This window comes from Gobius niger (genome assembly GCF_951799975.1).
Source record: "Gobius niger genome assembly, chromosome: 7".
In the NCBI taxonomy this organism is placed as follows: Eukaryota; Metazoa; Chordata; class Actinopteri; order Gobiiformes; family Gobiidae; genus Gobius; species Gobius niger.
Genome location: NC_136858.1, coordinates 30,779,401 through 30,801,512, shown reverse-complemented (window position 1 = coordinate 30,801,512; position 22,112 = coordinate 30,779,401). Strand labels below are relative to the sequence as shown.

At 40.8% G+C, this 22,112-nt stretch overlaps 2 protein-coding genes across 2 annotated transcripts; both read right to left on the bottom strand.

The window, feature by feature from the left end:
* Positions 1-2,659: 2,659 nt before the first annotated feature.
* Positions 2,660-15,357, bottom strand: mypn (myopalladin; the record flags this gene model as incomplete). Its single annotated transcript, XM_079559422.1, has 20 exons — positions 2,660-2,903; positions 3,109-3,242; positions 3,322-3,487; positions 3,731-3,938; positions 4,022-4,148; positions 4,296-4,375; positions 4,450-4,599; positions 4,664-4,885; positions 5,572-5,649; positions 6,133-6,265; positions 6,341-7,576; positions 8,475-9,249; positions 9,421-9,537; positions 9,847-9,870; positions 9,957-10,098; positions 10,213-10,281; positions 10,490-10,889; positions 11,219-11,270; positions 11,351-11,526; positions 14,315-15,357. 20 exons carry the CDS (start codon positions 15,355-15,357, stop codon positions 2,725-2,727), a joined length of 5,511 nt encoding a protein of 1,836 aa, XP_079415548.1. The 3' UTR covers positions 2,660-2,724.
* Positions 15,358-19,200: 3,843 nt separating this feature from the next.
* cacul1 (CDK2 associated cullin domain 1) lies at positions 19,201-22,112 on the bottom strand. Its single transcript, XM_079560170.1, has 8 exons — positions 21,665-22,112; positions 21,397-21,523; positions 21,215-21,317; positions 21,046-21,141; positions 20,870-20,972; positions 20,685-20,774; positions 20,470-20,608; positions 19,201-19,593 (listed from the first exon to the last, which is right to left on the bottom strand). Exons 1-8 carry the CDS (start codon positions 21,993-21,995, stop codon positions 19,554-19,556), a joined length of 1,029 nt encoding a protein of 342 aa, XP_079416296.1. The 5' UTR covers positions 21,996-22,112; the 3' UTR covers positions 19,201-19,553.

The window sequence follows — 22,112 nt, the reverse complement described above, 5'->3', positions numbered from 1 at the left end:
TCTGTTTACCGGTACCTGAATGATATTTTTTATACAGTAGATTAGAGAAGATAATGTTATTAGTTTAGTACTGACAAGTTTATTTGAGCACAACCTTTAATAATTTCTTCTGGGACGACTAAGAAACTTTCTTTAGTGCTCAGGACCCGAAATTAAAAAAAATACACATTCAGTACCACCTTTTGGTTCTTTTTTATCACTATAATGTTTTGTTTTAACCACACCAGCCCGACACTTGGTTGGACCAGATCTTGCCAAATTAGCCCCTAACATTGAACTGTAATTCACTCTTCGGGCTCTAGTTGCGCATTTGTTGCTCTATGCACTAGTTACAAGTAGCAGCTGGCCAAATGAGCCTCGGACTATAATTAGGTCACAGTAGGTGAATGTAATTTTATGCCTCCTTGAGCTCCTCTCTTGTCTAATTGAACTGATTAGCGAGACTCAATTGGCTTCTTAGACTTCCATTTTGGCATCAGTTTAAGCTAGTAGATTTTTACGGCTTGAACCAAAAATATTGTCTCATTAACCTTTTTAATAAATATAACTTTATTATGACAACAACAAAACTATTTTACAATGTGCAACTTGATGTGCTTTCAAACTGCATTCATTCACACTGTTCAAAAATAAGTCTAAATAAAAGAAATCTTACAGTTATAAATATTTCAGTCAAAAACGGACTTATTCAACAATAAATCCCGAACTTTATTCTCAGTTCAGGGGGAAGTTCTTCAAATATGAATCAAATAAAATACATGAGAGTAGTTTCAGCGGTTTGCCATGCATACAAAATACTGTATAAGTGATGCAATTCTGTGGCACCAGTGATAGCCTTGAGTGAATGTCCTGTAGACGTAAGCTTTGATTCATGAACAAAACAATTCAACATTAGTATTTCACGTACAGTATTATCATTAAACGTTTCACTTCTGTTGGACACTCACAAAACAAACGCAGACTACATAAATATATAAATGTTATATTAAGCCATAAAATGAAGAAGCCTCTGATGGCTCATGAGCTAAGACTTTGCAAATCTGTCACTTTATGTTGTGCTTTTTTGTATAATTGAGTCGAATAAATCGGAATGGTGCTGACTAATCTTTCACCAGTGCTTTGAGCGTAGCATCAAGCACAATGAACGGAAACAAATTTCACACTTATCGCAAAAACTTATTTTATTCTTTGACCGTTCATAGTTTCTGCTTTTATTGGTACTGGTCCTGTCACCACGGTTCAAGCAACTAGACTTTCTAATGGGATAGAGGGTTTCTATTCAATCCCAATACTGTGATCGGGCCAAGTATCAAACCACTCGATTACAGGTGAAACTCGGAAAATTGGAATATCGTTCAAGAGTTCATTTATTTCTGTAATTCAGTTTAAAATGTGAAACTAATATTAGACTAATATAAACTCATGACAGGCAAAGTGACATGTCAAGACTTTGTTATAATTTTGATGATTATGGCTTACAATCCATTTGGGTTTTTTACAAGATGAGCCTTCAGAGGGGCGACACACTGTGGAACTCTATCCCCACTGCACTGAAATTACAGACTAATATTAACATCTTTACCAGTGGCTCAAATCGGGCCATAGTTGTTCCCATGTGTAAAATGTGCCTCATCTTGTTTAATAATGCGTTTCATATTTGTAACTTAAAAGCCCCCTATGGACAGGTGTTGAAAATTAGCACATGTGCTATAACACTTTAAACAATGCGTCTGGTTCGTCCATACTAAATAAATAAATAAATGAAATGAAAAAAACAAATAAAGGCTTTACATATCTCACTTTGCATGTAATGAGTCTACACCATATATTAGTTTCACAGCTTAAGTTGAAATTACAGAAATAAATGCACTTTTTAACGATATTCAGAGTTTATTTTTTGTTTCCTTTTTTAACTATTATTTGAGTTAGAGTGGATCTCATAATCTTCTGTTCCAACTCGACCGTTTGGTCCTCGGACTCCAGCAACACGTTTCTGTGAGGAGTCTTCAGTTTGGGAGTACAGATGAAAAATTCAGACATAATTATTCTGTACTTCCTGACAGTATTGTGACATTTTGTACAGATTAGTATCATTATGAAATAGTTTTTTAAACATTATTGATATTATCTGCAAAAAAAGAAACTCATTCTCATTGGCATTCTTCCTCCATTAATTAGTACGTATGTGATTCGAAAACTCATTCGGTTCATTGGCTTCATCCCCTGCTATAGGTAAAAAAATAAAGTGCAAACCTCAAATCAGAACTGTTGAATCCAGAAGAATTCTATTGGATTTATGTGGAAATTTTACACTTCTGATTGTTACCATGTGGAATACATTCTCCAACTGTATCGCAAGTGATCTGTTTAAGACAAGATCATTTTTGTTTTTTTCTTTCAGTAGTTTCAATCGCAGAGTAACTAAAGGTACAGTACCAATAAACAGAGGAAGAATGTTTTTTTTTTTTTTTCAGATAAAATTAATATCAAAGTTTAATCATGTTTTATTGCGCATTAAAGACTTTTGTGGGTTAGTTTCATTGCTGTGGATTAGGTAGTGCATTCATAGTGGAAAAGTGCAGTTAAACCATAGAGTTGTGTTATTTATATGAGGAGTATAAGTGCAACCAGCTCTACTACAGCGTCAGGTAGAGCTGAGGAGAGGCAGAAATGAAGTAAAGGGGACAGAGAAAGTATTTGGTTTGACAGTGACAGTTCTTTGTCTCACAGCTCGTCGCTCTCCATTGTGGCCTCGGTAGGGGAGCTGGCGAACAGGATGGGGTTGGTGTCGGGCGCACAGAAAGCTGATTTAATGTCGAGGCCCTGTCCCGTTAGAGCTGCGTATCGACTTCCTGTTCGCGGGACCTTCTTCGCTGGAGCCGGGAGACTCTGATGCCACTGGGCTGAGGGGGAACACACATGAGGCTTTTATTTACAGCAGGGAAAGAGCCCGGCGGACCTTTCAAAACACAACATTTCAGAAAACCTTTGTTTATAGTCACTCTGTCCAATTGAAACTGCTTTTGTGATCTGAAATGTTGTTGTGTTTTTCCCCTCAGCGGCATCGTGCATTTTACATCTGATAAAATGGCATTTGAGATCCAATACCATAGATATCGAGCCGACAGGTGCAAGACACAATCCCAGCCTCGTTCTTTGCCGACACAGTGTACCAGCCAGCGTCCTCTTTAGTTGTGGGCTGAATTAGGAGACACAGGTATCCTGACGCATCCTGGTGCATACTACAACAAGAATGTAAGTTTGTTTTTATCATCTTCTCTTGTGTGTCTAATGATCTTGCAGAATTTGAACCTGTTTTACCTGAACCTGTCTTTAGTTCTGGGAATGGTTTCATTGTCTTTCTTCCAGAAGATGACAGGAGAAGGCATTCCCACCACACGACACTCGAGGCGCACAGGTGTTCCTTCAGGGATCCCCACGTTCTGCAGCTTCTCCACAAACTGAGGAGGATGCTTCATTTCTTTTTCTAAAACGGACATTTGACTCGTGACCTAAAATATGTTTCATCCAACAGTGATATTTGTCCAAGTTGTACCACAAAACAAAACAACATCATAATATCATTTCCACTTTACTAACAGGAGTGGCAGAGAGTTGAGTGAGGCATTTGGCAAACTGTTGAAAACCAAATTCAAACTCAAATGTCAGGGCAGACGAGTTGAACCCCCAGCTTTTTATTTGAAAAAATGCTTCATTGGGAATTTTTTACCTACGACACTTAGCTCCAGGCTGAAGGAGCTCTGTCCAGCTTTGTTGCTGGCGATGCAGGTGTATGTCCCAGCGTCTTTTTGTGTCACAGGTTCAATCACCAGCGAGTGCACACCGTTCTCTCGCACAAGCATCCTGTGGTAAAGATCTGGATAAATGGGCCTCGCGTTCACCAACCACATGAGCTCTGGGTTCGGCAGACCACTCACCTGCAGCAAAGAAAACAACACTTTGTAAGCCTAAACCCATCTGACTCACTACTACTGTATATTCTGCTCTTATATGTACTTACTTTACAGTCCAGTCTGCAGAGCTTGCCTTCATGAGCCATCATGTCGCCGGGAGCCTGCAGGAAACAGGGCTGAAAGAAACGCTCCTGGGTTTGTTCACTCTCCACCTCTTGGATACGAGCACGTACCCTGCACAGAGGTAAGCTCATGTCATTGCACCCCATATACATCATAACAATGCTGAAGATGATACACATTTCATCAGAATAACATGGCCCAACTGTACATTTTGGTGCCTGGAAAACACACTTTGTGCTGTAAATGAGCTCTGCTTACCTCTGAGGAGGAATTGGTGTCTGTCGGTTGCGAGTAGGTCCTGTTTGGATAATAAGATGACCTGAGCAGCTGATCCGACCCTGCAAACCAAAGAGTAATTCTAATTCTGTTCCAAAGAAATACCGTTTTGTTTTTTAGCATAAATGAGTGGTACCTGTGGGTTTGCCGCCATAATCGTAAAGTTTCCATCATCGTTGTTGGTCACTGCCTCTATGTGTAAGGCGCATGTCCCATCCCCCTCTCTTATCTTCCTGTAGTGGGTGTTTTTCCTTAGAATCTGTTTGCCATCTTTAAACCAGTAAACCTAAAAGACATGGGCGTAAATGTACGGCCAGTCAATAGACACTGGTAACTCTGTTTCCATTTACCTTGGGGACTGGAACTCCGACCACTTTGCACGAGAAGGTAACAGGCACCCCTTCCATGGCTCTGAAGTTTTTAAGCTTCTTGTCAAAAATGGGAGCGATGCACTTCCCTGTCGGGACGTCCTCATGCTGCACCTCATCATCCGACTCCTCGACTGGGGTTCGCTCCAAACGAAACTCAATCTCACTCATGAGACGCTGCTCAAAGTTTGATATTTTGTATTCCTGGAAAACAGATTAAAAACCCGCATCACAGTCTTGTCACCTGCTTTAAGAGTTAATTTGGATTGGTTTCATGCTGAGAAAGATTCGTACAGAGCGGCCAACTTGCAACATGCCCAGTTTTACAATGTTGCAGCTGAAGAGACCTTTACTAAGTAGGCATGTCTCTACTTGCAACATCATGATATTATAAATAGATCTCACAAACAGATAATTGTATCCCAGTAGATTGCAGTAATCATGCACTATCCTCTGCACTGTACAATACATTCACCTATGACAGTGAGGGTAAAACAGAGAACAGTAAGCGTTTAAATTGAAATTTTAAATGACTGTACAATGTTTCATTCATTGTGAACAGGGTAAGACTGAAGAATGAACAAGGAGAGAAAAAGAATAGTAATATTAGAACAATACAGAGGGGCTGCAGGCATGTGTGGGTGAAATTACTGATTTTGAAATAAAATTAGAATTTACTATAAAAGGATAATAAATGCTTTTGTCTTGGATTCTTATAATGAACCCCATGTTTCGTGCAGGTTACATATTAGTTAACATGAGCTGAGATGCTGTATTAGACCATGTTTAGAACTGTGGTATTATAAGAGATTCAGATTTCATCATTTTGGCCTTGTTTAGCCTTTCAGCCTCGAGCAAAAGCAGTGCTTGGGACGGGACAGGCCTGGTACCTCTTCATAGTTAATGACAGTGGCAGCATTGTTTGGTCCAAGGGGTCTGCTCGCTGTTTTCCCCTCAAAACTCGGCTTCTATGAGAGGATAGGGATGGATGATGAACACCAAACACACAGCTGCATAGACAGACAAATGCTGATGGACATACGGTTACAACATGCTCCGTTATTGCACATGGGCACAGCTGATGAAGAGCATGTATAACTGTATGTCAGTGATGGGTAATTCGCTGGATTGAAACATTGTTACTGATTCAATCAAAAGTGTTAGTTCAATTTGTTCACACCAAATATTGACAGCCCTGTAAACATAGTACAATGATTATTTGACACATATAACACGTAAAAGTACCATTGATATTTAAAACATTAAACTATGCCAAAATTAAAATGATCAAGCGTTCTACCAGACAGGACAGAACAGTCTCTTGGAGTAAACCCAACAATCATGCACAAAACAAGCACTTCTGGATAAAGATGACGTTCATTTTACACAATATAAAATAACTTTTTCAGGATGAGGACCAACAAAGGTGACTGGTAAACCCGTGTTGTTACCTGTTGATACTGGTATTGTGGAGAATCATCTCTGAGTCTAAGCTTTTTCTCAATGTCCATGAGAAGACACTCTTTGCTTTCGCGGATTTCCTCGAGGGATGGAGCACGGGCTTTAGGAGTCTTTTTAAGAGGCCTGTAGAGAAAAATCTGTATAAGAACAACATTACAACAATGCTTTTATTAATATGATCAGGAAGACAAAGCGTACCCTGTCGGAGCTCGTTTTGGTAAACCCATTTCATTGGTGGCTTTCGTCGGCGTCAGCGATGGCAGGACTGAGCTGAGGAAGGCCACTGGATTTTGAATAGGACTTGGCGAGGAGCTGCTGGACGTCGGAGAGGCTGCTTGCGGAGGTGACTGCCCTCTCAATCCAAAAACGCTGTTCAGGAGCATTGAGCTGAGTGTGGGAGAGGACACTAGCGAAGACGGCGGGCTGGTGGGGGACTGGAGCACCCTGGTTGGGAAGATTCTTGGAGGAGGAGAGAATGGTGGAATAGTTGGGGAGCTTGTGGCTGAAGAGCTGAACTCAGCAGCCAGCTCCTGCAGCAGTGGCACAGGGGACTCGGTCGGGGATGGGCTTCTTACTGGTGAAAAAGTTTGCGCCGCAATAAAATCTTTTGGCCTGGTGTAGTTGAAAGTCTGCGAAGTGGCACTGAGATTCATGAGGGAGGCGTGGGTGCTTCTCAAGAGAGTAGCCGGAGATGTGACCTGCAGCAAGCTTGGCGCTGGACCAGTTGGGACAGTGCTAAGTTTAGGAGCGGGAGGGGTGAAAAACTGGGGTGCAGGCACATTTCTACTTAAAGCCGCGGGTGACAGATTGAGGTGAGAGGCATGGATGGTATTCATTTGAGTCACTGGGGCTACACTGAGAGGGGGAGCTCGGCTGCTCAGCAATGGAGCAGGAGGGGGGGACATCATTACTGGGGCAGAGGTTTTGAGCAGAGGCATGGATGGAGCAGAGGACATGGGAGGAGGAGGAGCGGTGATAACAGGAGGTGAATAGGTGGTGTTGATAGTTGGAGCAGCCATCGTGGTGATTGTGGATGTGAGCAGTGGGGCGGACATTGTGGGCTGGCGAGGAGGAGGTCCAGTGTTGACATAGGCCGCGGAAGTGACAGTGGTAGTTATGAAGGGAGTCAGAGAGGGCTGAGTCTGTGCTGGTGGTATCACAGTGCTGACATAGGGATGGAAAGGTGGCACATGGGGCTCACGGTGCAGTCTGGGCGACCAAATGGGACCCTCTTGGCTTGGGGCCTCAGGTTGCAGTTGGACTTGCACAGGGTGGTGAGCCTTCGAGGGACTGTTCGTTTGGGCCTCAGGCTGGAGTTGGACTTGCACAGGGTGGTGGGCCTTTGGGAGGCTATCTGTTTGGGCCGAGGGTTCACTGTCCTGCTGCTGCTCCAGAAGGACCTGGTTGTGCAGGAGCTGGAGCTGTACTGGGTCCCTGTCAGTCAAACAACATTAGATTAAAAAATATTCACCATAAAAAGTCACTGGAGATGTGAGGGAGGCTCCTCATAAAACACTGCCAAAGCACAGGCTGAATATCTGCCCTTTTATGGGCCAGTGAGATGAAGCATACAAATAAACCATATCCAGGGCTAAGCACAAGTTATGTCAACACTGTGGGACTCCAGAGTTGTTACGAAAGTCATTTGAAATAAAATAAAAATACAAATTATTTTCTTATTTTGTTCTGCTCAATTGTCCATCTATGACGCAGATACAAAAACAAAGTACAGTATATCATAAGTGCAAAATGTGGTTTAACAAATCTTTAAATAACAATTGTAGGGACCAACAGCCTTTATTTCCCCCACAGTCCTTTTAGATAAAAGAGTGCTTGATATCACATGCCTGTCTATATTTATTTTCTACTATTACTCTAATGTAAGCATTAGTACAAGAAGAAACTACAGAGGCAAAGCAAATATTTACAATAAAAATAACAGAAAACTTACAAATAAAACACCCCATCCTTCACTTTGGGGAGCTGGCTAATCCACTGTTGAAGTGTGCTCGCATCCATGAGGGAATAACAACTGAACACTCAGCTGCAAGTTCAGCTCAAGAATCTGAGACCTCCCACACGCTTTTGTATGTTTCCTAATGTAACACCCGAGAGCGAATATGTCTTAGTTCAGTTTTGTTTATTCTTTGAAGCTGAGACTTTAAACCTTTCAATGTTACAATCTGAACTATTAGAATATTACTGAATACATACTGAAGAAAATAATTTCTTGAAAGATAGGGAACATTGATAGCCTTTGTTTTTTGTTATTACAGTCTTTTTGGACAGACAGTGCCATTGTGTTTTTGTATTTTGCTGTTGTTTTACTCACAGTTTTGGTTTGGCGAGGAGTGGCGGCGGCTCTTTGTTGGCAGCACTTGCGTTCTCTTCTGATTCGGACTGACTGGCTGGTTCACTGTGCTCTTCGTCCCCTGGCAGTTTGAAGTGCACTCGCAGACCCTTTCTGGACCTGCCCCGCTGCTGTCTGTGCTTCTTCAGTGTGCCTGTTTTTAGGCAGGAGTTTGGAGGAGGATCAGGGAGAGGCACCACCACTGACGTCCCGTTCTGATGGTTCGAAGGCAGTTTGTTGTTTGTTGATGGAGTTGTAGAGTCTGTATAGCTGGGCTTATTTTCCTTCTCACTCGCAACTGGCTGGGATAAAACTGGTTTGAGAAACAGTCCCTGCGAAATGCCTTGTGTTTCTTCTGAATGCGAAAGACTTGGTGAGGATAGATCTTGGTTGACATGTGCAGCATCTAAATTAGGCGCGCTGTTACTTCTCGAGTTGAAGTAGTAACTATTGCTGATATTGGCTGATGTAGATGGCTCCAGACTGGGCAGGCTGTTCCGAAGAGGATCTGGGCGTAGCATGCTGGAGGTCTGTGGGTCGAGTCGCAGGGTGCTGGTGGTCAAAGGGTCCAGTCGAACTGAGCTGGAGACGAGCGGGTCCAGGCGAATGGTGCTGGAGTGGGCCTTGATGCTACTGGTCACTGTAATTTCGGGCTGTGGCTTTGGAGCTGTCACATCTACAGGCATCGGTTGTGTCTGAATGGGCTCTACACTCAAACTGCTCGCGGACCTTACATGATTTGTGTGGTTGGCATTACCTGGTTAAATGAATGGATAATTATCAATTCTATGTGACAGATAAAACACGAATGTTAAACAGTATGTGCAACAATATTTCTGCATTGACTACGCTTCTTAATTATGTTTTATCTATCGAATCATATACTTTGGTTCTTTATCAAAAGTGAGAGGCAGTAGAGAGTGCTTACCCTTGACTTTGAGCTCAGCTGCACTAGACACACTTCCATAGTTATTGCTTGCGGTGCATCTGAACGTCCCAGAATCTTCAGTAAATACTTCAGCAATCACTAAAGTGCAGATTTCCTCTAGAGACAAAAGCAAATATCAAAATTGGTTCGTTATGGCAGCAAAAAATATTTCTGTTTGAAGCCATGGCAATTTGAAATCGTCTGCCTGAGTGCTTTGCGAGAGACTGCCTTATAAGGTGCAGAGATGAGAAGCAGCATTTACTTGTGTCTCAGAAGAAGTGCAGAAACCTCTGCCAGAGACTGTAAACACTTCAGCAGCTATAATATATGCAACACAGGCTAATATGGAGACAGCTGCTGATCTTATACTCACTATATGTGCTATGAATAGCTTTACGACAGGTGCAGAATGAAATAAGTAATTACCTGATTCAGCTGGAGATCTGGGCTCTGAAAACATATAATAGTCATTTTAATTATACTTTGAAAATTGTAATCAGGTGATAAAATACTTGAAATAATAATATTTGGCTGACTTTTCTGTAGGATCCTAAATTCAGGCGAGTCTGCAATGAGAGTCCCTTCTTTGTACCATAACACTCTGGGAGAAGGTGTGCCTTTTACACGGCACTCTAGCACCACCAGCTGGCCCTCTGAGGCAACCAGGTCCTGCAGGCTCTGTCAGCACAAGCAGAAGTTATGCAACTGGACAGGTGCAACAGACACAACCATAAAAACATTTGTTCAGGGGGAATTTTTGCATTGGAATATTTACATACTAATTATAAGTACCTTTGTAAATTCTGGAGACGCCATAGTTGGTTGTACGTTCAGGTCCTGCATTAAGCTGTGGTTGAAGGTCTAAAGAGAAAAGGGGGGATAAAATAAATCCGTGTGTTGACTTATATTCTAAAACACATGGATGTATTAAATTTGAACCCTTGTTTTAATAGAAAACTGATATGAAAGAAAAAAAAAGACAGAGTTGTTGAATGGTACATTTGGAGTAGGCAGTGTTACTGTGAGTTTGCATTATTATTCGCCTCAGTGACACCAGATGCCGTCCTACCTCAGTTTGTGGAGGCTGCACAAGTGCTGGAGATGGGACGGAAAACACAGATGACACCACAGAGTTTGAAGGCTGCACTTGTGATGTGTGAACAGAGGGTATCTCCTCTTGTGACTCTGCTGGATTAAATAGTTGTTGGACAAGAGAAGCAGACGTCCCGTCCTGAGCAAGAAGTGTTACGGATGACACTTTGGTCTCCCCCGGGACTAAAGTGACAGGTTCTGAAGCCGGGGGAGGAGGATCTTCATGGCCTTGGTTTTGGTTTGATGGAGCTAAAGAGAGCTCTGTTGATTGTGCTTCTTCAGGAGAATCTGCTTCAGACTCAACACATTCCTCCTGAATGGAAAGGCTTTCATCCGATTGAGGCAGAGACAACGACGATTTTGGTTTCTTCTGTTGTCTTTGAAAATATAAAAACATACAAAGTCACTTAAAAAAAAGAAGTTATGATTATTTTGCATCTACATGAGGGAAAAGGTTAAGATATGTAGTTACTTGTCTTTAAATTTGAATTTACATTTTAATTTGCCTACTGGCTGTGATAATAATAATAAATAAATTCTAAATTATGTTTTGGTAATTGGTGCTTGGTGCTTGGTTATTGCGGTTTAATGTGAAGTCATTCTGGTAATATGTGTTGCTGTAGTGAAACATTTTTATTCTATTTTAGTATTGCACATAAAATAAAAATATGAGAGATTATTTGTGTGTAACAGACAGTAAACTTACTGAGCTGCACGTTCAAGGAGCTGATCTTCTGAATCTGAGGAGGAGGAGGCACCTGACACAGAAAAGACGGTCAATTGTTGTTTGACCAGACAAAACAATCTACTGAACTGTTTTATGTTTTTAACTAATAACCTTCAACATATATTTCTGCTGACGTTGAGTCTGTCCCGTAGAAGTTTGATGCAAAGCAGGAGTAGCGTCCTGTGTCTTCTTCAAACGCTTCAGTGATGATCAGTGAGTGATGTTCCCCATTTGTAATGATCTGAATGTCAGGACTGTTTTCCAGCTCCTTTCCTTCACAAAACCACCTGCAAGTGTCAACAGAGCAGTGTTGAGATGTTTTCCCGGCACCTTTTTGTAGAACATTAATTAAGAAAAGAAATAACCAGGATGCTCTCTCCAGCCACTGGGGGCAGCCAAAGTTTTTAAAAGGAAAGAATTACACACGTGTCCAGCAGAGGGCACTGACATAATAAAAGATCAGGATATAAACAACACATTATAGCCACAAAATGTGGAGTGAATGAATAATGACTACAACCACTTTGACTTGTAATATAGGCCAGTAAAGCGAAATACAAGTGTAAGCCGTTATTATTATTTATTAGGCGACAGTCCTGTCAAGCTTTTGACCCAATCAGCACTATTTCAAAATCACAGCTCATTATTACTATTATTAATTTACGGACAAATGTTTTCTCAATAGTATTTTCCTGTTTATAAGTGGCCCGTGACTCGCTGTGGGAGCTGAATTTCACCCCTGATCTACTGATTTAATTGGACATTGTCGTCATTAAGTTTTTTCTTGAGGCTTGTGTGGTGAGTAGAGTTTCTCAGGACTTAGTGTCTGGCTTCGCGCCAATCAGCTAAGTTATGCAGGCCAAGAGGAAAAGGATTTGATGAGCAAGCCATATCTCATTCACTGTAAGATAAGAAGCAGTAGCAGTGTGCCACGCCACTCTCGAGATGGCTCATCGTGTTATAAGTAGTAATGTTATCGTTTGGTTAATAAAAGAATAAAGCATTTGAACAGTGGTTCTTAAATGGTGTGGGATCAGGAGCCACCCTCATCTTATGAACACAAGATCTGAATTATATTTTTTACAAACCATAAAATATTGTTTTTACCAGTTAAAAAACAATAAGTTAAAAAACAACAAGTTAAAGATATTGTAAAATCAGCACTACTTTCCCACAATGATGTTGAAGCATCTAATATATTCATTTAATGCCCGTGTCTGACTAAATGAACCTTGAAAGTTATAGTAACACAAGTAGACACAATGAACGTTGCTAAGCTTATTGAATAAGCCTGAACAGCTGAAATCATGACCGTTATTTTAACAAACTCAAGTAGTGTTTCCTTGCTTTTTCAGTAGATAAAATATTGAAAATATTCTCTTGGAAAGCCTTGGAAACCACTGAAAATGTTTCCGCGACCAACTTTTGGATCCAGACCCACTAGTTGCACTGCATTACATCATGAAACTGTTTTTGTGTAAATCTACAGTAACAAATGCTTATTTGTACTTTATCTGACTGGCAACAACATTGTCTTCCCTTTCAAATAAATTATTGTAATGTTTTGGTCTCTTAATACTTAAGTACAACCTGTAAGCAAACAGGAATGACATCTTCATACAGTCCATAGATCAGACTGATGCTGAAAGCTCATGATAGATACTTGATACTGTGCAGTGATCTACTGTTGGCCTGAATGTATTGCTGTAAACAGTGAAGAGATTTATTACTATTCGATTAAGGTGCCAAGATAGATATCAGTTTGATTCGCCTATTTTAAAAGTAAAAGGTACTTGGACAGTCACTCAGTACTAATTGAGTACTGAGTGACTGTCCGCATAGTTGCTATTTTTTGGCGTCAAACCCAAAAAATAAAGTGCAAATACTATTTCCAAAGAATGAAAATACATAAAAGCAATCATTGTTAAGATTAGATAGATGAAACAAACTTCAAGTAAAGACCTGTGTGATTAAGACTACTCAAATAAGTACTCAAGTGCGTACATGAGAAATTATAACTGTGTTCTCTCATAGTAGTCTGAATTCAGAGACTGTACAATGGCATTTAGGAAATGTAACTCGGGAAAATATAACCCATTTAACTTCAAATGATAAGTCAATGTAGTTGTTATAGAGTAAAAGGCTAAACAAATAAAGGACTGAAATCTTTGTATTTACAAATGTGTAAGTCTACTTTTCTCCTTATAGATGCAAACATGTGCTGTTTGCATTGGGCCAGACATTTCTAATGAGTAAGGCTCTAAATTGAAAGCATGACTTGTGGCAGAGATGGCACTGAGACAGAGACCGCTCACTGCACCTGTCAGTGACTATTTCCCCTGGAGCTCCTAAACTAAAGGAGATTCCCTTTGGAGCCGGGGAGCTCTGTCTGGATGACCCAGTCACATACGCACAGCACTAAACTTAGACCAAGAACACACACTACTCTATCAGTGAAGAGTACACTGCTGCAAATAGAAAACAATCTAGTCAATCACATTACACATGCAACAGAGCATTCAAAATGAAGATCACAACAGTGGTATAAACTACAATTTAAAATGCTGCTGACATAATCTTACCCGTGATCTTCTGTGCTGCCTGTTCATGCATGTGTCAAGGGCCAGTCTCTCCTATTATCAGAGACAACTAAAGCGTGCATTGCCTGTCCGAGCTAAAAATGGCAGAGCTACATTCTCCGGGACAAGTATATGGTAATAGCTTGACAATTTCCAGCAGGACTAACAAGCCCCATATAGACATACAGTGACACCTCAGATATTCAAAATGTTTGTTTTTCTAAAGAGAACATTTAAACATCTTTGAAGAAAACTGTCATACCATACAGATGCATCATGCAGTCAGAATATTTACATTCAGCTGTTGCCTATCAATTCCTGGATTTAGTGTGTCTGATAAATTTGGTTCATTGAATCGGTGCACCCCACCTTGCATTCTTTTTTTTCGCAAACCAATGATGTAAATTATATATTTATATCCTGGCATTATTATGAATTTACAATCCACTATCGGAGCCCAAACCCTGGCACACACTTCACTCTGGTTATGTCTTACCGTACTTCTGGATCCGGCTGTCCTTGAACAATGCAGTCCAGCTGGACTTTGCTGCCTTCAGGGACTTCTCGGCTTTTCAGTTTTTGGATAAACCTAGGAGGTTCACACCCTGTGTCTGCTGGGAATGAGCTCTCTTGTAAAACTGTGTTCTCTGCCTCTGTTTCCTCCAAAGGCACAGTGTCATAGAATGTCTCTTCAGAAACCTCACAGTTCTCAAACTCCCCAATCCTACAGTCAGGCTGGATGTTTGATTTGTCAATATCCAAAGGTCCAGGTCTGTCTGTGTCAATTTCTGGAGATAGCACAGTGCGCTCCCTGTCGTCTGAGGCAACGGGATGAACCGTCCCATCTGCTGGACTCTTGTTGTGACTCCTACTCCTGTGAGCTTTACACACTCTTGGTCGAACCCTCTTCGAGCTGTTGGCCTTGAACAGAGATGAAAGCTCCTCGATGAAGTCTGCTGCTTTGTTGAGAAACTCCTTCTTGGACTGAGTCTCAGGTCCATATGGAGCACTTCGTGTTGACCTGTTAAAGTCATTGTAGGCATCAGCTGAGTCCTTACCATTTCTTACCACATTTTCCTGCCGCACGGACGACTTGTGGATCTTTCTATCTGGTGCATTTGCTGCATTTGAGGTTTCTCTATGTTCAAGCACAGGCTGCGTGAAAGCATTGGATTGCACAGTATGCGTGGAAGGGTTAGTGAAAGAGTCAGAGGAAGGTGGTGAGGATGTGCTTATTTCAGAGTGGGTTTTGACCCCTGCCCTGTCATCCCGAGGTTCATGTCCAATGGCTTGTCGAGCCAGATTGACACTCTTGTCCAGCTCCTCTTGGCTGAGAAAGGCAGACAGGTCCGGGAAGTGTGAGTCACTGTGACCGACCGAGTCCTCTGCTTTTCCTTTAAGTGAACCGTAGATCTGGAGCCGAGAGGAAGAGGCGTCTGAGCGGCTCATCTCGCTGTGCCGCTGTTGTGCTCGGGCCTCAAGGTAGCTTTCCCTCAGCAACTGAGACAGGGAGGGCTGCTGCTCTATGTTTTCCTGCATCCTGCAAGACGAATAGGAACAGGGATTAACAATAACTGATGGGAATGCGTGTGGTTTATTTTTTGTATATTTATTATCCCACATGAATTTTATCCATTGTCCATTCAATGTTTCATTTTATCCAAAACAAGAGTAGGCCGACTGGAGTAGTGGAGGTTGAGAGGAGTTGATGAGTGCTTTCAAAGGGATTAACTGACCCGTATCGTGGCTTTAGCTTTCAGTAATGTGAAAACAAGCCCATTAAATATGTGCTAGAGATAGTAGAGACATGAGTGTTAAAAATACCACTTTATTTAGCCTAATTTCATCCTCTCGTATCAAGTTCATGACAGTGGATCTCATCAGACGCAGCCAGGAGTTCTTTTCCTTTTAAACTGGCTATTTTTCATACCTTTGTGGTCATTGCAAACCTTTTTGACATTAGCCACGAACAGTTATTGAACACAGACACTAGATAGGTCCCACACATGCTTCTGACACTCATATGTGCGCAATTAAGAAAGACAGCAATGCCCTTCCAACAGACCTGAAGCTGCAGCTGTTGTGTACATTAATCCTTTGCAAACAGCCTCCAAGCTCACCAAGTCATATCTAATTATAGCGAGGGCTCAGTTTACATGAAGAAAATCAACATAGAGAAAGATGGCCCCTTCATCCCGGGAGTCCTTGTTTTAATTTTGAACTAATCATTTATCAAATTATACAAATAAACCCATGGTCAACATGATTAGGCCTGCTCTCTAGTGTCTCAGATTATACAAATGAAAAAGGCCCACGATAGGGTTTGATAATTCAATTAACATTCACAGCCGGCAAAAAATAGACTTGTCAGTGGGCAATGTCAAAGGTTTCAGAGGCGGTACAGAGATTAGAATGAGTATGGCGAGCAACAATAATGAAAACCATTAAAAGATTGGATAGGTTACCTTTAGGCGATCTGGATTTGCAACTTGTCGGTAAATCCACTTGACTTTGAAAAAGCCTGTTTCTTGTCCTCAGTGTTGCATACTAGCAGGTGAACTGGCTTACAGTGATCTCGGCCACAGCAAACCAAGGAGTTAATAAAAATTATTGAACTGTGTGGCCGTAACCTGTCAGCAGTATAAGAAGCAGGATTCGTCAGGGCAGTAGTTGCAGGTTATTTTGGGCAGGCCTGGCCCATGTGTCTGGGTTGTGCCCAGCCCATTGGCCGTGGGGGGCGTGTTGTAAAGGGATTCCTCCAACGGTGGTCCCTCTGACAGTGGTCCCTCCGAGCCCCACACAGATTTCTTGGCCACTTGTTGAGCCGCTGCAACACTTGAACCGAACACAAAATGTTTTTCTTAAAGCAGCTGATGTTGGGCATATGGTTTTGTTTACAAAGGGCAGTCTGTCATATGAGTATTCATTGTTGGGAAGATTTTGAGTGATGCTTCATAATATAAATTTTACATTACCTTACAATTTTGTGCATTTACCTCTGTTTATTGTTCCACTATGGCAGATATTGGAGGACAGTGGTGGTAAGTTAACAGTACCCTGACTTAGTTCATACAGTATATTTATTTATACATTTATAGCAAAATACATTTTGTATTAGGGCTGCACATTTCTTTTCCCTGACAAATAGTGCAATTTTTACTAGATTTGCAATTTATTTGTTTATATGTTTTAAAAACAAAGATTCAGTTGACAGGTGCACAAACAGAGTGACAACTGAACTGCTAAACTAATACAATAATCATTTGCATTCCAGAACCTGTTTATCGAGGTCTAAACTAGAGAGTTAGTAGGTTTTAGTGCAGTTTTAGTGCAGTGGTTAGTACTCGTGCTTTCAGTCAGGGTTTGAGCCTTGGCCAGACTGGGCCTTTTTGTGTGGAGTTTGCATGTTCTCTCTGTGTCTGTGAAGGTTACATCTGGGTACTCTTGTTTCCCCTACTACTTAAACATACAATAGACCATAATGAACGAGAGCGTGTTTGTTTGTGTGAGTGAGCGATTGGAGGTGGTTGGCCGGTCTGATGACGCAGACCGCAGGGCAGCTGTGGCTTCAATAATAGCTTACCACCATTGAGTATGGCATAAATGAGTGACTGCAGTGTTGTGCTTTGAGGAACTTAGTAACACAGGCTTGTTAAGCACATTACAAGTGTAAGCTAATACTATTATATTGAAACCCAAAGGAGACAGATGATTTTGTTTTATGTGAAGAATGACTTTGCAATTTGCTAATTATAACCATAAAAATTGCCATTTTGATTTGTGATTAATTGTACAGCCTTATTCTTGGTGTTACCATTCCTATGTAAGGATAAGAAAACAAGTGTCCGCAAAACTAGCTCCCAAAAAGTATTTATTACTTACACCATATGCAATGTTTCAGGCACTTTTTTCTTATCCTTGTGTTCTACTTTGATCCTGCACACTAATTCAGACTGGATGTGCGTGTTTTTGTTTTTCTAACACCATTCCAATGTAAGACTTACTTCCTCTTGTCAAACAGGAACCCACGAAACATAATACATCGTCTTACACAATATTAATCAAATGTTTATTGAAAGAGCTTGCACATTAGACAGTGACAAGAAACATTTCAACCGCTGGACATAGCAAATAGTTACACTTAAAACAGTGCAAGGCCTTGTATCAGCTAAAAAGCATTGTTACAAAAGGGTCAAAGACAAACTATTTACATTATGAACAGGCTGTACATGTTAGAGGCAATGACAAAGCGCGGAATATTTGCAAAATATGATATTTCAAAGCAACACATTTACACAGTCTGGGGTGATTTGGGTCAAACTACTATTCAAGTCAAAATATTGACTCCGTTATTTTGTGGCACTGACTTGGTTGTGTTAATGTTGACGAATCATCCACAAATATGCTCTCCCCAATACTAGTATACAGATATTGGCTCAGTGACTTATAGCAGGGGATGAAATTAAGAATGTAACATAATTTCAAAAATGAATGGTTAGCAACTGTAAACGTTGGATAAAGTGGGATTAACTGGGGAGTGCATTATTAGCAGCAGTAATAAGTCTTGACATAAGGCTTATTACATCATGACACAAGACAGTTCAGTGGTAACTTTTAGGAATGATACTACTGTTAGGCTATCTGCTCGTACAGACACCGCAAAGGCACTCATCAAATGAGAACTTAACATGGCAGCAGCTGAGAAGCACCACGACTGAAAACCTTACGGTCAATATAGGAGGTTAGAGTCTGGTTAACATTAAACTTTTCACAGTGTTGTAAATCAAGAGAAGTTAGGGCGTGTTTCAATTATTATTATACCCAACAATTACAAAAATGTGAAAGAGAAAAAAAAAAATCACGTTTACAAGTGCTTAAGTGAATAAACACAATAGCTTTTTTTTCCTATTTTTTTGCACTTTTGAATTTATCATTCAATATTTTCATTTAAATCAAGCTTGTTAATCCAACATGATTTCAGGTATAACAAAATGATTTTCTATTGTATTTTTTTCATAATTGAACAGCCTTACACTTCAATTTCAAAAAGCCAAATTGTGAAACTTATGGTGGCACAGCAATTAACAGTAAACCTTGGTGAAAAAAAAGAAAGAAAATTAAATAAAAAAATAACTCTTTGTGATCTTTATCGGTTTTTGTATCACCTTAAAAAGGCCCTGTATACCTGATTCTTTTTTTTTTTGTCACAATGACAAAAATTAAATTAATTTTGTAATTAATTCCTAACTTCCCTAACATATTTGTTTCATCCCAATTCTTCACAGGGAAGAGTTTATAGGCACATTCCACAACTTTCACAGAAATGCTCTACAAACTAGCCTGCAAGTTCGTATTAATACAAAATGTTTTATATTAAGATGCACAGTGTTTTTCTCACGCCTGTCTGAGTTTACAATATACTAAAGTGGGACTAAAATTCTGTTGCATTACTGGGAAAAAATACAAATCAGGTATAGTGCCTTTAAGTGTGTTTTCCATAAAAAAAAATATAGCATGCTTTGCAAAGATCAGTTATTTTTAGAAAGTCTGTTGTTAAACAGCTCATGCATATTTGTACTCAACTTTCTTTACTCTTTTTCATCGTTAACATTTAAATACCATCATTTGTTCATGTCTTGCCCTGGGCCCCAGCAGGTCCGTTGACGGCTCTGCCAAAACGGCATTTTTTTTCTCTCCCTACTGGCAAAATGCAAGTGAAAAACTGGTGATGCCGATCAAGAATCTTCACTGGCGCGTTTTCGAGATCTGTCGCCACTGGACAAAAAAAGAAAAAGACTTATCAAAGCAGAGTTAGCCGGAACTAAAGAAAAGGGGTGACTAAAGGGTTTTACTTGGTAAATTGATTTTAAAAAGTCCTGCTCCTGTTCTCAGACTATCAGAGGGAGGAAGCTGAATTTGAAGCACCGTTTCTCATAAATCCTCACAAATCCCATCCTTCAGGAGCATGAATTTTTAAGCCTGTTTCACAGCTTTAAAAAGGAACAGGCCACCGTTTTTCCATACTGAGATATGTTCTTACCTCAGCTTAGACGAGTTCATTTGTACCTGTCTGGTCTTCACGTGTGCCCTCAGTCACGTAAACACAGCACAGACGGCGTTAACATTTAGCCTCCTCTCCTCTATAGCTCCAAATGAGGTCAAGATAGAACCTACCAGGCTCTTCCACATTTTCCCGATTTAAATATGGTTACGATAAAGTATAATTACACAAAATTAAACAATGTGTTTTTTCTAAGTGGAAAAAAATGCGAACTATATTGTAATGAGTAATAATACCAGGAATACTTCGGCGTCCGCACAGTAAAGTGAAGATATTACTCTGCGGAAGTCGAAGTACTCCTGGTATTATTACGCCTTACAAAATAGTTCCTCTTTTTATCCGTTTAGAAATAAGCGTGACTGAGGGCACGCTTGAAGACCAGACAGGTACAAATGAACTCGTCTAATCTAAGGCAAGAACATATCTCTGTGTGTAAAAACGGTGGCCTATTCTTTTAAGACAGCGTTTACTGCAAATGCACCACAAACTCAGATAATTAAAATATTTCATAAAATAGTGAACGCACACAATCCAGTCTATGACACAAATTTCTGCCTAATGCAAAGGTATTTGTAAAAATGAGTAGTTACCGCGGAAATCCGTTTCTGGACAGCTCCATCTGAAGTTTCTGGTCACGAGCTGCGTAGTCTGGGAGGAGCGACTCTTCAGTGGGAGGATGGATTTGCGGAATAAACCCAGAGAAAAGAGCGGGAGCCATCTGAGCCCACTCTAGAGGACAGAAATAAAATGGGATGTTTAAATGGATTGTGAAGTTTCATTCAAGTTGGGCAAAGCAGTAACTGACCTGGTCGAAGGCTATAAAGGCCTTTGACAACACTGGCCATGGTTGAAGGCTGCACTTGAAAAGGCATGGCATGAGCTTTGATCAGCAGTGCTGGAAGAAACCAAGACAGAGTCAAAACCCCTATTTTCTCACCTTTACAATTAAAGGAAAAAGAACAAAGAATGGTTCAAAATGATCACACTCACGCATCAGGGTATTGACATGTTTCTCTGCAACTTGTTCAGCAAACAGCTTCATTAAATCCTCTTTTAAATCTCTATTGAGCTTTGACTCAATATAAAACTTATTCTGGAAACATGTCAGAGTTAAATGAACATATATTACCTTTAAAAAAGTGCATAAAGAAAGAAAAAGAGCATACCAAGTACATGAAAACAGGAACTATGCATTGAAGGGAAGCTATATACTGAGACAACGCCGTATTAAAATCCTCAATAAACATGTCTGGTGTGCTTGCCTGAAAGACAATAAAGATTAACATTGAAACTAGGGCTGTGAAATGATTAGACATTCTTTATGGATGTACTCACGTATAACTGTGTCGACACCTGCTGCAGGTGATAGGATATTTTTGTTGTTAAATCTCGATAGAGCAGCTCTGAATGTTGCTGGCACACACACTTGTACACATAGCTGGGCAAAGAGACAAGACTCATGGTGTTCAACTGCAGATATAGCATCGTGCTGTACACTGTAGAGGAGCTTGTGTTACCTATAAATTTGTGCATATGACACTGAGATGTGATCTGTTGGGTTCTGGATCAGGAGACGGTCAATTGCTTTCTCCAGGTTGGGCCAGTGGTTCTTCTGGTAGTCCTCAATGGCCATAGAATTCATGACTGACGTGAAGAGCAAAACGAAAAATGAATTGAAAGCAGAGGCAGACTTATTTTTCCCAACAACACGGCAATATTGAAGGCTAAAAGGCTAAAGGACAATGTCAGCCATCAATTTCCAGACTTGTTGTCGGACAAACTTACGGAACTTTGAGGCACCGTCAAAGCTAAATTTGCTGTCTCCAGCCGGAGGAGCCGCGGAGCATTCCTCGCTTACTTCGCTGCTCTCGCTGCCTGAATCTGAGTCCATAAATGTTGAGCCCGCAGTGCGACAGCGGACCTTCCCCGTCTGCTTTTGAGGGTCCCCCGCCGGCTTCGGGACCGGGACACACATGGGTTGCGGTGCCGCTGCTCCGGACAGCGGACCCCTCATAAACCTGCCGCCGTCTCTGCTGCTGTTGCTAGCACAATAGTTGTGATTGTGGTCGTCTTTCATGTTCAAACTGTTCAAACTGTCCTCCTCCATGGCCTCCATCTTAACATCCGCGGTGATGAAACTACTTACGCCCGAAATTAATGAAACATCATCAAAAAAACTAAAAATATGACAGAGATCAACTGTCAGGCGTCTTTGTGATGCATCTCACTTTAG